Source organism: Homalodisca vitripennis, chromosome X (assembly GCF_021130785.1).
Source record: "Homalodisca vitripennis isolate AUS2020 chromosome X, UT_GWSS_2.1, whole genome shotgun sequence".
In the NCBI taxonomy this organism is placed as follows: Eukaryota; Metazoa; Arthropoda; class Insecta; order Hemiptera; family Cicadellidae; genus Homalodisca; species Homalodisca vitripennis.
The window spans coordinates 141414905-141430804 of NC_060215.1; the positions used below are offsets into that span (position 1 = coordinate 141414905).

A 15900-nucleotide genomic window follows, 5' to 3' on the forward strand; every position below is an offset into this window, starting at 1 on the left:
TGAACCTCTTGTCCGGACGGACAGACCAGTTCATGCTGTACAGAGGCCATGGAGCCTTATACTTGTAGATCTCCCACAAACAATACACCAGTACAAGGAATGCCTACCTGAACCTCTTGTCTGGGCGGACAGACCAGTTCATGCTGTACAGAGGCCATGGAGCCTTATACTTGTAGATCTCCCACAAACAATACACCAGTACAAGGAATGCCTACCTGAACCTCTTGTCCGGACGGACAGACCAGTTCATGCTGTACAGAGGCCATGGAGCCTTATACTTGTAGATCTCCCACAAACAATACACCAGTACAAGGAATGCCTACCTGAACCTCTTGTCTGGGCGGACAGACCAGTTCATGCTGTACAGAGGCCATGGAGCCTTATACTTGTAGATCTCCCACAAACAATACACCAGTACAAGGAATGCCTACCTGAACCTCTTGTCTGGGCGGACAGACCAGTTCATGCTGTACAGAGGCCATGGAGCCTTATACTTGTAGATCTCCCACAAACAATACACCAGTACAAGGAATGCCTACCTGAACGTCTTGTCTGGGCGGACAGACCAGTTCATGCCGTACAGAGGCCATGGAGCCTTATACTTGTAGATCTCCCACAAACAATACACCAGTACAAGGAATGCCTACCTGAACCTCTTGTCCGGACGGACAGACCAGTTCATGCTGTACAGAGGCCATGGAGCCTCATACTTGTAGATCTCCTTGCGTTTCGGAGTTGTGTTGTGGACTGCCATACTTAGTCCCCTCTGTAGAGGTTCTGCCAACATGAAAGAAAAAACATTTCATTTCTGTGTCACAGTATGTGGATCACATTTGTTTATGGTCAAATAGAAGCCTCATTTCGAGTAAACTTTCTAGACTAGACAGTGATTCCCTCCTAAATTATACATAGGTCAATAAACTGAATGTTAAAACTATAGCTGAAACGTTTATGTGATATGCTGTATTCTGCAGTATCCACTATTATAAATTGTAATGCATTTTTCTATATATTGTATACATAGGGATCTACTGATGCTTACTTATCTGGGTTTGAAAATATCTGCTTATATAGACAATATTAACCCTTTAAGGAGTGCGTGTAAACTATATATAATGAGTAAGGACGTCATATGACATATATTCTTATAGTGGCCCAAAACGATGTCATATGACTTTAGCCTCTGTATTTTTGTATTATCATAAATGCGATGCTATTACTGATTCCCTTTAAGTAGATTTGTCTGTAAAAAGATTCCATCTATTGACTTAACTTCCAAGTTTGTGCTCGCATTCACTTGTAATCAGATTTTACCACCAGATCGCAGTAGCCACCTGGTACAAGCCCCTGACTCAAGGTCGCGTCGCGCGCGCATCACTTTGTTGTCAGAATATGCCGCCACATTATACTAGCCATTCCTTGAATACTGCATACTGTGGCCATATTTAAAGTGACATATTTGTTGAGCCACCATTTAGTTTGTTACTGTTGTCCAGATGGCAGACAATATTGATTGAGTCTGCCGTAGTGAGGAAATAAGACACTTGATTTTTAAAAAGTACTGAAATATTGACTTGTAGAACACGCAGTCCTTTTTTATAAAGCTGTTAAAAGTAAATAAAACTTTATCTAAATGATTTTAAAGATTTTAATTTTTTACTCCTTTCGGTAATTTTTTTATTTCATCCATTACTCATTTTAGCCTATCAAAAGAAGACGTCATATGACGTCCATACTCCTTAAAGGGTTAAGTTTATAATATTAAATATTCATTATAAATGAACCTAAGGTTTCAACATATATTTACCAAACACATTACGTAATGAGCTTCATTACAGAAAATGAAGGGAAGTTAAAAGGTAAGGCTGAGTTTCAATAATCAACCAAGTGTTGTATAGGGATTTTACATAATACTATGTTATGAGCTTTACCTTATTCTTTCAACAATATTCCACAAAATAAAGGCTACCTTTTTTATCTTCACAAACAATAGTTAGTTTATGTTAAAAAAGTGAAATACTCGATTAGTGTATTAATCTCATTTGAAAACAATTTCTAAGTACTGTGTAACATTCCAAGTTTATTTACTTTTTTTAACACCTTTATTCATTTAGCATATACACACATATACAAGAATAGTGTCAGGATTTAATTCTCGTTCTTACTAGATAAAAAATAAATAAATATATATACATACAGAAAATATGAGATATATCACAGGAAACATAGAAATTTTAAAATACAATTATTACAGTTATTAAAACGTTAAAATTAAAACCGTCACAATATAAACCGTCACAAGTAAAACGGCTTTTTTGCACAAAACTATTAATCCTGGAATAATCTACCTCCAGAATCATCACAGTAATTCCTTAAACGCAATATATAGCCTTGCTGATGAGAAAATTTAATACATTTTATCTTAAATTTATTAAATGTAGCCTCTGACTTAATTTTTAATAGGAAGATTGTTATAACATTTTGATCAAATTTAATATACTTTAGTTTCTTTTTAAAAATGTGTAAGGTATGGGGGCTTATTGCTACATTATTACAATTTCTTGTGAAATGGTTGTGATTATCTCCTACTAATTCCAGTTCCTGAAGTTTTCTTTTAATTGACAAAATAGTTTCAAAAATATACATCCCATAAACGGTCATAATATTTTCTTCTTTAAAGTATTCCTTAACGAATGTTCTATTATGAAGATTTAAAGTGATTCTTATGACTTAGGTTTATCATGTGTCTGGTGGGAAAGAACAACCTTTTTTGGGACCAAAAATTAAACAAGATAGCAAATATATTTTGAAAGAAAAATTCATTATTTCTTGAAAGTTTAAACCTAAATTTCTAAAATCTATACTAAAATACTAAATAAATAAAACATTCTGAAAATCAATGAATAACACATGACAATAAAATTAACAAATAAAAAACACCACTACTGCCCATTTACTATACTATGACATCACTCCTCCCAAAATCAACATGCTATTACAATAAAACTTATTCAATACATATCACAGTTCCGTTTGTTCAACGTAAATGTAACCTAGAGCACGTAAATGTGAAAAAAATCATTTAATATGTAAAATAAGAATACAGTTCATATGGCAGGTGTTATAACCAGTGGCAAGAGCTCTTTTTTAGGGCACATGCATTATTTTCCTCTTCTTCACCAAGCGAAGTATACAAGGTCACGAATGGCACATTACTTTCGGGCATTTCTGATGGCTAAACAAGTTGATCTTGATCGCCTTCAAAGAAATTGTTTGAGGCAGCAGCTGCTATGTTCCTTCTAAGAGCTTGACATCAATAAGCCAAGTACAGTGAAATGTGTTACCAGATTAGTATCCTATGCTGAAGAGCAACGTTCTAATGGATAGTCAGTACAAAAAGAGTCTCACAATACTTTGGTGTGCATCGAATGGCACTGTGAGGAGGTGGGTTTTGGGAGTTAACCTCCCCCCTCCCTAGCTCATAAATAATATATATTTTTATGAGTGACAAATATTTTACTAAGGCAAATTTTTGTAATTAATACAGGGTCCCCACCTGACTGTTAAAACCATGATTACGCCATGAATTTTATCTGATATAAAAAACCCCTTTAATAAGCCATAAATTTAATTTATAACCCGTCAAATCTCTACAACTTATGAATAAATAAATCAACAAGTGTCGCCACCGCCACTGCATCGTAAGTGGGCAGGCAGTTGACAATCACTATTGCATGGTAAAAATTGTTACGCAATTAAAGGGATAAACTGGGAGCTTTGATTCGTACCGTAATCTACGAGATATTATTGATAACGTAGTTTAAAAATGCAGGAAAGGAAAGGCTGATTAGTGATGACATTTCCTGCCAAATTACATGAAGTCTGTCATGACCCGGTGCTTAATAAAAAGGTTTGAAAAACAATTCTATTTTCAATTCTTTATTTATTTAAACGTTTTTGTTAATAAAAATGTTTTTATGATTCCTAACCTATACCATGTATATCACCAATGAAAATATTAAAATTAAATAATGACAGTTTATAGCATTACGAGTTAGGGAAAGCGGCTGAAGTCACGTTTAGTAGTCTCACACGCAAAAAATCCCACACACATGAGCGCAGAGGATTTGGACCAGCCTGGTATATCCTCTTTCTCGCCTGGTACAAGTCTTTAAAATTAAGTATCATTCCTTTGAACCACTGTGAACATGATAATGTGATTTTATACCAAAATTAAAATAGTAGATCATTGACTTAACGTAACTTCCAAACCACCGCCAATGGTCACACAGATCAGCTAGCTTCTAGCAAAGACATAATCATTCAGTAGTGAACCGTAAAAGGAGTAGCCGCACAGCTATAACCACTTGACAAGACCCTTGGTCATTCAAACAAGTGCCAAATGATTTCAATGTAATGTTCAATGCAAATAGGGAAAACTATTTCATTCATCGACAGTAGTTTTTTCAATATTTTACCAAGCTAGAATAAAAAAACCTATTACTACAAAAAAACTCTAATACTGAAAGAGACCCACTGCATAGCTTAAAAACACACATCTATGTTATTATACATCAAAACGATTTAAAAACATTTCCAATTAAACTTTTTTATATTTCATCTTTATTTAAAAACTATTCATATTTTCTAAAACAGCGATTTCCAACCTCTTCTATCTCGTGGCACACTTACTAAAATCATATTTTAGTCATAGCACACTTAATTCACTAATTTCCATAATTAACTATGATCATGTTTTTAACATGCTTCCAAACAATGTTAAAAAATGCTAAGAGTTGTAAATTGTTTAAAGTTGCATTAAAAGAGTTGTTATGGAAAAATTAAATTTAATATTACTGGTTGTTGTTGTGTTGTTAATTGTTGATAGTTTTGTTACGATTGTTATTATAAATGTTATTGAAAATAATTTTCAAATACAATTAAGGTAACTTATATATACATATATATATATATATTTATTTATTTGTTGTTCTTTGAATGATTTTATCTGAGCTTTAAACATGTTTTTGGGTATATTGTTATTGAGTTAAATTATGCATATTTTATATTTGTTTCTTATGTTTGTTGTTTTGTTGTTGTTATTGTTATCCTTGAATATTTATTTATTGTTGTTAGGATTAAGTTATTTTGTATAAATGTTAATTAATTATTGCTATTGTTTTTCTTGAGAAATTTTGATATGTTAATTTGAAATTTGTATTTATTATTTTTTATATTGTAATTGCATTATTGGTGAGGTGTTTACTCTAGTAATAAAACTGCATGGACTTGACCACAAATTAATTTAAAGCATAAAATAAGTAATTAGTATATTTAGTGAAATGCAGACAAACCCAATAGGGTTTTTGCATTTAAGAATAAAATGATTTGTAATTGTTGTCATTTCAAAGAATAAATAAATAAAAAAATAAAAAATTATGTTGCCGTCTTTATGGTATCTGTTACAGTACAGGGCAGTACTCAACAGTTAGAAGGCAAACACAGCTGTTAATGTGCTATAAATATATAAACTATAAGCGTTATATCAAGATGAAATAATCAATCATTATTCATAATTAGGAATGTGTGGAATTTCACGGCACATAAATTGGAAATCACTGCTCTAAAATATTAGAATATAATTCAACCTTGACAGACATATACTTAACATATGGTTAGTAAATAACACACAACCACATAAAAATATTTTCATACCACCTAATTAACAACACAAAATTACTAATTTACTAGATATTCAACATTGACAATTGCTTCTAAAATTTTAATTACAAGGATCTGTTCAACCAATTAGTTTATTTTCAAACTAAAGATACAGAACATATAAAACTTGCAAATAGCTACAAGCCTTAAAGAAAATATATTACTATCAATAGTATCTTCAGGAAAATAACACTGATTTACTAAATTACCACTCACAAGATAAACACAATATAAAACACACTCTAGTGTTAGTATGACATTCCAAAACACAAACTAAATAAAACAACCAACATAAAAACATATATAAAGAGTAACACACCCACAAATCAGAACAAAACTGACCTCAATATCTAAATGCAAAACTGGGCCACTATAAAAAGAAGAAACTTGGTATCATTGCTGAAACAAATCATAAAAATTCATTTTGATAAGTTATTAAGACAGACAAGTCATAAGTTACTAAAACAAGTAAAATTTACGTTAATGTACTTGTCAATTGAAAAAGTAAAATAGCTCTTCTAGAAAGGAATAGGACTATTTCTGATATCATTATCTAGAATAACTTAGAACAATTCCAAGTTAATTTTGTTTGAAGGCACAGAAATGAAAAGTGTTGCTACAAAACTCGTGCTTTGTATTTCTCTAACACAATAATGCGACTACTCAAGCTACCATCTCATTGTATCACCTTTTGTCAAATCAAAATACGTTTTTCTTTTACAAAGAATTTTACTCACTTGACTTTGCTATGTTCACTTTATCCTTGTTTTCACAGGTGAGATACATGTGAGGAAAGCATTTTGACAAAGTGGAAGAAATAAAGAACCTTGTAAATCAGACATGATAAAAACAAGAAGCGCGTAATTGTTTTTACAAACAATTTTATCATTATCAGAGACAAACTTCCTTGATGATACTACTAACTGTATTGCACTCTGGACAAGGTGTACAATGATCGTTGAGTGGGACAAAGATGTATTGAGCAATGTTTGCCATACACAACACTAATAAATATAACATTTAGGGTATCATTTCATTTAATGTTTAGTTTTTAAGATTTACTGATTTAGGACTGCGACTATTTTATGGTTACTCTGCAACTAAAATATTGTTTTTTATGTACGATTGGCAAGGATGTACTTGAAAATTTTGACCCGCACAAACGCAAGTCTTGGAACCAGAGTCCTGACTTCCAATAATTCTGGTTATGAAAAAGTGACTTCAAGTATTATTTTAGAAGCAAATTTGTACTTATAGAACTGAAATTCGTTTTATTATTACATTAAAAGAGGAATTGCCTCAATGTGGGGAATCCATAATTGGCTCCACTAACTAGATAAGGGTTTAAAATGGGACAGTAGTAAAAGGGTTAAAGATAATACCAAAGAGAAAAATTTGTTTTGCTGGTTATATTTTTTTAGCTAGACAATCTTAAAACTAATGATCAGGCACAAAAGTAATAGTTATAACGGCATGAGTAAGGTAGAGACTGAAAGTTACAACTTTCATCCAAATAGTTTATCTCATCGGCTGACACTGATTAACTTTTATTTTTGTGTTCAACATTCGTTTCTAAGAATGTTTGATTTTTTTGCTACCTTCCCATTTTGACATTCACTAAAACTAGTGCCGCTTACGATCAATTTCTTTCTTAAGCGAATTTCCTTTACCAATTTAACAGAAAACAAAATTGAGCTCTTATAAAGCACAAATTGGCTCTCACTTCTCTGACTATCAAAAGGTTTTTCACAACTTTTTTGGATTGAAGATGTAATAGTGAAATGTTCACTACTGACTGGTTTGTTGTGATGGTATTATAAGTATTGATCGAGATAAAACTTACCTATCATCTATTCGGAGTTGTGCTCTTATAAAGCACAAATTGGCTCTCACTTCTCTGACTATCAAAAGGTTTTTCACAACTTTTTTGGATTGAAGATGTAATAGTGAAATGTTCACTACTGCCTGGTTTGTTGAGATGGTATTATAAGTATTGATCGAGATAAAACTTACCTATCATCTATTCGGAGTTGTGCTCTTATAAAGCACAAATTGGCTCTCACTTCTCTGACTATCAAAAGGTTTTTCACAACTTTTTTGGATTGAAGATGTAATAGTGAAATGTTCACTACTGACTGGTTTGTTGTGATGGTATTATAAGTATTGATCGAGATAAAACTTACCTAACATCTATTCAGAGTTGCTCTTATAAAGCACAAATTGGCTCTCACTTCTCTGACTATCAAAAGGTTTTTCACAACTTTTTTGGATTGAAGATGTAATAGTGAAATGTTCACTACTGACTGGTTTGTTGAGATGGTATTATAAGTATTGATCGAGATAAAACTTACCTATCATCTATTCGGAGTTGTGCTCTTATAAAGCACAAATTGGCTCTCACTTCTCTGACTATCAAAAGGTTTTTCACAACTTTTTTGGATTGAAGATGTAATAGTGAAATGTTCACTACTGACTGGTTTGTTGAGATGGTATTATAAGTATTGATCGAGATAAAACTTACCTATCATCTATTCGGAGTTGTGCTCATATGCAGATAGACATCTAATTTTTTTAAACTGTTTTTAATCTACAATTATATATAACACAGAATGTTATATAAATTACTAAGCATTTACTGATATTTAAATTTATTACTAAAACAAAAGCTTTTAATTGTACAGATGTTATAATGAAAACACAGTCTATAAACAGCATACGAAGACGATCTTGAAGTGAAAACTATCTTTAGTTATTTTTAATGACAACTGCAATACCAATGTACTGATAAGCCTTTGTTCTTGGTAATTAAAAAACAACTCAAACAATAGAAAAGTTAATGAGCATACTTATAACCATAACTATCATTAACTAAATGTTAAATTGCCGAATACATGTCAAAACTGTTTAAACACACAGTTAATTCGGCATTCACCATGAAAGTTATTTTTTCTTTTATTTTTTGGAGAGGTCGATCCCCTTGTAAGCCTTATTCTGCCCGTCCTCATGGGCCACTGGCCTGTGCGAGGATCTTATCAAACATAATAAAGAGCAGTGTTAATACAGTACAAGATCAATATTGTAATGATAAAAAGTGCTTCAGTCACAGACAGGATTTAACCTGCGCTATCTCTTACTCAGACCCAAAGTTTAATGTCTTAGGCCGCTCAGCCATCGGCAGTTCCTTTGCTCCCACTCATACCTTGATTACTGTAGTACATAAATAAAACAAATTGTTCTTAAAAACAGCTACAATATTTTTTAACTCTACTATCAAAAATACTACCACAAGTCTCTACACATTGGCAAAGAAGTAATTACACAAAGAGTACTTTAGTTTAATAAAAAAATAGAAGGAAATTGCAAAAAAAACAACAAGCACAATTACTAAGTTCCTCCTGATTTTCAAACTTTGTTACTTGTTGATGTGTGAATACAAAAAGGAAGGGACTTTTGACATCTTATTACTTAGCAAACAGAAAAATAACAAAAATGTATTGTGACAGCACACGAAATAGTATACAAATCATAGACTGGCCTGTTTAAATATTCACTTAAGTACATCGGTCGATGCAATATCTCTTTTAAGTGTTTTTGCTAAGGTCCTGGAGAAAATAGCTAAGGAACAACTTATACACTTTTTGCAGGTAAAACATTATACCTTCTCAATGTCAGTATGGATTTAGAGATGATAAGAGTATATCGGTTCCATTGTTTGATTTAAACAAAGAATTAAATAGTGCAATTTTGGAAAACAAAAAAAATCAATGCTAATCTTTATAGATATAAAAAAGCCTTTAATTCTGTCGACAGAAATAAGTTAATACATTAGTTACGATTAACGTTTAGAGAATGTTTAAAAGTTAGGGGTATGGCTCTTAATTGCTTTAATTATTTTACCAACAAAACAAAATGTTTCCATTTGTAATTTAAGTAGCAATGCAATTAAACCTTACGGACATTCTTTCTGTTCAAGAAATGAGAATGATTTACTATGTATACGTGTAATCTCTTTTGGTTTTTGGGATCATTTCTTGGGTCGCAGCTTACAAATATAATCTTGACCCTTTGCCCACAGTTCCGAAGTAAATTTTTAAAGTAGCTTTTAAAAAATGAAAGATTCCCAACTTCATTTTATTTAAAGAAACTCTACTTCTGCAATTATTTTTTTTCCAACACCATCTATTACTACCTAGCTCACGTACTTTTTATAAATATCAGTCAACAATTTCCAAATTTAAGTTTTTCTATTGAAACTTTTACATTTAGTTTTAAAGGAAAAGTTAACCAGTGCTTGTTTTCATTGTCTATTGAGGATGCAGAGGCAGTCCTCTCTATGAACTACGGGCAGACAGTTTGACCTGAGTACGGCCACCTCTCCCTTCATCACCCTTTACCACTACGACAGGCCCATTTTAATATGCTGCGATCCTGTTATCCTTGTTGCTTATATTTCCTATTGAAACTACTTTTAAATTGATAATCTTATAAACTTTAACACTTACAAATTATATTCACACAATTTTTAAATCTTTCATTATATTTTAAATTTTATGAATGTTGAATATTCAGTCCGTTATTAATTTAACAAAAGCAACCTGAGTCCTGGGCACACAGGCGTAATTCCCAAGAACAATGCTTTTTGTTCAAATCTACTTTTATAAAAAAATTGGTTTTCAATTATAAAATTTATTTTTTAAGATTTCAATATTTTACATTTATTCGGGGAATAAAATAAATTAAATTCAATTATATTTTCAATTTAAATCATAAGGTTTGTAACAGGTTATCTATGATATAGCTTGAAAGTAAATTCAGATGGACCCTTCATTAGTAGCTTCCGGATAAGACAACTTTTTAACAAAACTTTTTTAAATATTTAAATGGTTTTATTATGAATTACATTAACTTTATGTGTTTAATGAGTATATTTTGTATTTAACCCTTTCAGTGCCACAGCACCTTCAAAGTAGACAACATTGCAGGCATCTACATAGTAGACTTTCCGTATTTTAATATTATTTAATATTTTACGGTTTTGTTTTAACTAATCATTAAGTTTACAGCATTCTCCCAGAACCGAACAATCGATTGTTATTATTGTTTCTCTTTCACTGTCTCTTAATAGTGCTTTGTCATCACACAAAAGTGACGAAGCAGTCATTGTTTGTCAGCTGTCACTCACTGCCAGTTGCTTGTTTAGTTGCTTGTGTACTGATAAGGTGATATGTCAGGTTATAAGTTCAAGAACAAAGACTTATGAGTAAGTAAACTTATTATTATATTTGTATTTTGTACATAGCTTAAGTCTAGATAAATTTGCATCTGTGAAATAAGACAATATTGTTTCTGAACATTTTATAGGGTTCAACAAAATGGTTGTTTGTTGTACAGTATTTGTTTTCTATTTGGATACCATGTTACATTATAGGATAAAATATTGTATTACACACCATTTTTATCTAGTTTTAAATTCTCTTTCAAGTAAAAAAAATATAAAAATACTGTATATACAAAAATTTACTTCAAACATGAAACTAAAACAATGTTTTTCATGGTTTTTTTATAACAACTTTTTTACAAGAATAAAAACAGAACGGAAATGTTATATGTATCACTATCCTCATTTCATTACAAACAAATAAAAAAGTTTACCAAAATTGGTTGGTTAGTTTTTGTTATTTAATTATTTCCCGAGTCGATTGCAAAACTGTGAGAAATGGTCAGGCAATTTATATGCATATGACTTGGAGAAATAGGGATGGCACTTAAAGAGTTAAATTATTTAAGTATTTTATTATTAATAGTCCTTAAGACAATATAAATAAGTTTCCATGTTTAATTCATATGATATCCCAGATTATAAATTTTTGTCTAATTTATATTATTTTTTTAAACATATATTTTAATTTAGTCTAAAAACCACCTGTAATAATATTATAATGTAATGTTTTCCTAGATACCGCACAGACTGTGCTATAATAGGCTTAATGGGAATTTTTACATAATACTAATTTCTCTATCTTTGCTATAACTTCACAACTGCATTTCTTCCTTCCTTAACTAATTAGTAACACATTAAATGTTATAAAACCAAAATATATGTAATACAAGTTTAACACAACCAAACAAGCAAGTGTGTACGCTTGCATTTAAATGAGAAACATCCCCACCCCACCCATACTTTGACACGTTATAAAACTACTTTCTTCCAGGTGTCGATTCTTCCCAAAATCAGCCTTCTGAAATTTTGCTCCTATGAAAATTGGCCTATACGACACCATATAATTATGTGGGAAAGTGAATAAAAACTTATACAAATTCATACAGATTTTTTAAAGTCTTTTTTCTATATCTACGACCATCCTATCAGTGTTTACCAGTTACAAGATGGAAAGTACTGGAAAGTATTGGTCAAGTGGCTAGACCAAAGTTGTGATCCTCCAATCAATTATCAGTGCACCACATTATCACAAGCCAATACAGTAGGCAAATATTTGTTATTTGACGTTCTAGGAGTGAACATTTTGTACCCTATAAATTTATATTTAAGTTTTTAAACTAGACTTATAGCACCATTCAACCTCTGTGGTAACTGAACCTTGATCAAGTGACAAACTTTGTTGAAAAATATGTCAGACGAATTTTATTATGTTTGAGATCAATAGTTACAGGCCTACAACTATTTACGGCCATAGATTACAGTTCTAAAATATTTTAACTTTCTTAAATTATAATAAATTACGGAAATGTAAATGTAGTGTTCTTTATTAACCCTAGATCTGTTGTGGCCACATATGTACGACCACGATGGTCTTGAAAATCTGGTATACCCACATACATGTGGGCAAATTCAATCGCTAAAAATCAACTTTTATGAATGAAGGGCACAATGTTTTTGGTACGAATAGAAAAAGGAATTTCTATTGTGAAAAATCAATAGGTTCTACATGCCAAACATCGTTTGAATGGACTGAGTAAATATCTTTTTTAAAGAACAGCTATTTTGCTGATGTTCCACTAGCCTAGAATGCTGAAACAGTGTGATTCGTTGGTTTACAAAATAATGATGTAGTATTGAATCGTCTATCGTACTGACTCAAAAAAAAAAGAATTTCTTTCTCTTTCTATTGCACCACCCTAATTGCTAGTACAAGTTGCCATACAACTAATAAATCTCCCCTTTCATATTTATTTTTTGAGGATTGTTTAATAACTCACCAGATTAATATAGAGACACTGAATGCATTGATGTATAGCAGTTATTTTGGGTTGTGTGTTGGCAGCAATAAAGACATTTGTGTCAAAACAAAAGAAAAAGGGGACGGGGCGGTCATTTTTCAAGGCATTTTTTCGTTCAGTTCTGGAGCGTTTGTAATAAAATTCTTTTTCGATTTGTAAATACATTGTTAATAGTTTATTTGGGGTAAACAATGCGATAGACATCATATAAAAACCAACTTATACTATCAATTTTTATAAGACAAAATGTTTACATTAAAAAAATCGTCCCCCAAGATTTTATTTAAATTTTGTTATCACTTCATTACTTTTACACAATTGTAACATTTCTTACATGAATATCTTCTATTTATAAATTGTACTAATGACATACAGTACAGAATAAAAAACATACTTCTATTTTACTTTCGGTTAGAGTTTCAGATTTAAAAAGTCAAAATCACTTTATAATTAAGGTTTGGTTTATAAATAAAAAAATTTTAGTTTTCATGAAAAAATTTATTTTAATTCTTAAAAAAAGTGAAAAACTTGAATATCAGAATAAAAAATATGCTGTAACATTTTTTTGGAGGTTATGAAATGATTTTAAATAAATTGAATATGATTTTTTCTGTTTATAAACTTTTTGGTGAAATTGTTCCTACAATAATATACTACTTCATATCAAGAAACTAAATATAGATAATTGTTGCTTGTAATTTTTTGGTAATTTTGAATATCTTGAATTTACAAAAAATATTTATTTTACAATCGCTATAAGAAGGCTGATGTTCAAAATTTGATCTGCAATTTCCAACAGATTTACATTTATCTCCCAAAATATGGTATGTTCACAAAGTAAGTTTTGTTTCAATTCTTTTATTTATCTCCTGAAATGTGGTATGTTCACAAAGTAAGTTTTGTTTCAATTCTATCCGCGGCATTGCAGTGATCATAGTTCCATGTATGTGCAGCAGTTATTCTGAGTCAATGAGAAAAAACCTACGCCATTTTTAAATCGTTGCTGCCGACGTGTGCTTTATAGTGCTTCTTTATGATGTCAGCGTTAATTAAAAATGCTGCTGCTTGTGAAACCAGATCTATGATTCGTTTTCGAAATGCAAAGAAAGTTAAATCACTTGAAATTAATCAACAAATATCCAAGATTTAAGGACAAAATGCTATGAGTGATTTATTGGGATGGGTCAGACTATTCAATGAAGAACGTGAAAAAGTGTACGATGATTAATGAAGTGGACAAGTGGACACCCGTCTTTGGTTACTAATGAACTGGTTCACACAATTTAAGAGAAGCTTAAGGAAAACCGTAAGTTTACAATTAGTGCTCTTGCTATAGAACTTCCACAAATCCCATGATCACTTTTTTAAATGAAATTTCTACTGAAAAACTGAAATTTCAAAAACTTTGCTCATGTTGGGCACTCAAAATTCTTACTGAAAAACAACAAAAAATGGATGAGTAGTGCACTTTAGTTTTCCAGTGCAATCGATGGAATGGAGGCACACTTCGTCCCCAGCAAAGGTTTAGCCTAAGCAAATCTTAACACCTCAAAATGTCATGTGCACCTGTTTTTGGGACAGAAAAGGCATTTTGCTGATTGATTTCTTACCACAAGGCCAAACAATCGATACAGATATTTACTGTGAGATCCTTAGGAAATTGCGCCGCACAATATAGAACAAGCGTAGAGGATTCCTGTCACAAGGTGTTGTTTTTTCTACGATAATGCCTGACCTCATGCTGCCAACGTGATATTTGACCATCCTCCGTACAGCCCGGCCCTTGCTCCTACCAATTTTTATCACTTCTTATACCTAAACTCTTTCCTTGGTGGCCAACACTTCAACGATGATGGCGAGCTAAAAGAACATGTTACCACATGGTTGAAAACACAGATGACAACCTTCTATGAAGAAGGCATACAAAAACTTGTACCACGCTATGATATATGCCAACAAAATTCTGCAAGTTATGTAGAAAAGTAGTTTAAGAGTTGTCAATTTTTGTCCAATAAATACTTTTTCTGTATCTGTACATATTTTTTTATATAACCAAACGTAACTTATTTTGTGGACATACGTCGTATTTCTCACATTACAGCTATAACCTCCACTTCCTAACAAAATAAGTTATAGGCCTATATAATAATATATTATTTGAATGCAACATATATTTTTTCGGCTATTTTTTCAACTTGCAAAGTGCTGAAAACAGGATGGCCATTTTGAACTTATACTCTGACAGATCTAGGGTTTATATAGACACATGGGATAGAAAGAACTCATAAAATTCACTTAAATTGATATAATATAAATTACATTTCCACAAGTTTTTATGTATTTTACAATTTTCCTTAATCAGTTATGAAATACCTTTCTCTAATCAGACTTCATTATTGTTAATTTTGTGTTTCTGTAAATAATGTTTATGGTAATTAAACTCAACTACAGCACCTTATAGAGTATACCGTGAACAGACTGGACTAATTATAACGTTGTTAATCCCTAATATAGTATCTATTGCAGATTCAAGAACTTATTTAAGAATCTTCTATTGAATGAGAAGTATTGTGCTCATTCGTTTTATTAGACGGTCATAACTTGAGTCTACCAAAAATAAATAGGTATGACATTAATTACAAATTTACCTATTATAAATTACACTATGTAACCCAAAATCGTTACATAAATATCATAAAAATGAAAGTAAAATACTTAAATTCTATAGAAATTATGATCAAAAATACAAACCCATTTATCAGTTCCAGGAAACTAGAAACAGCAACAAGGTGGGGGTCATGATCCTATGGAAAGAAACAGGGGTTAACAACAAAAATAATTCACAAACAAAAGATAGAATGCAAAATTAACAAATAAAAAAACAATAGACTACTAATGTGTTATAGAAGGAAAACATATATTTATGAAGAAAGACCAAGT

The 15900-nt window shown here is 31.3% G+C and overlaps 1 protein-coding gene across 3 annotated transcripts in view; it reads right to left on the bottom strand.

The window, feature by feature from the left end:
* LOC124369928 (DDB1- and CUL4-associated factor 7) overlaps nt 1-15900 on the bottom strand; it is a 63971-nt gene that overhangs the window by 39164 nt on the left and 8907 nt on the right. The window contains exons 2-4 of one of the 3 annotated variants that reach the window (XM_046828123.1): nt 15712-15764; nt 6064-6120; nt 648-777 (exon numbers count right to left, since the gene is read on the bottom strand). In XM_046828123.1, coding sequence (XP_046684079.1) covers nt 648-754 — 107 coding nt within the window. In that variant the 5' untranslated portion in view covers nt 755-777; nt 6064-6120; nt 15712-15764. Of the gene's footprint in view, nt 1-431; nt 482-647; nt 778-6063; nt 6121-15711; nt 15765-15900 lie in introns of those variants that run through there. The other 2 variants (XM_046828122.1, XM_046828127.1) reach the window with 2 other exon arrangements.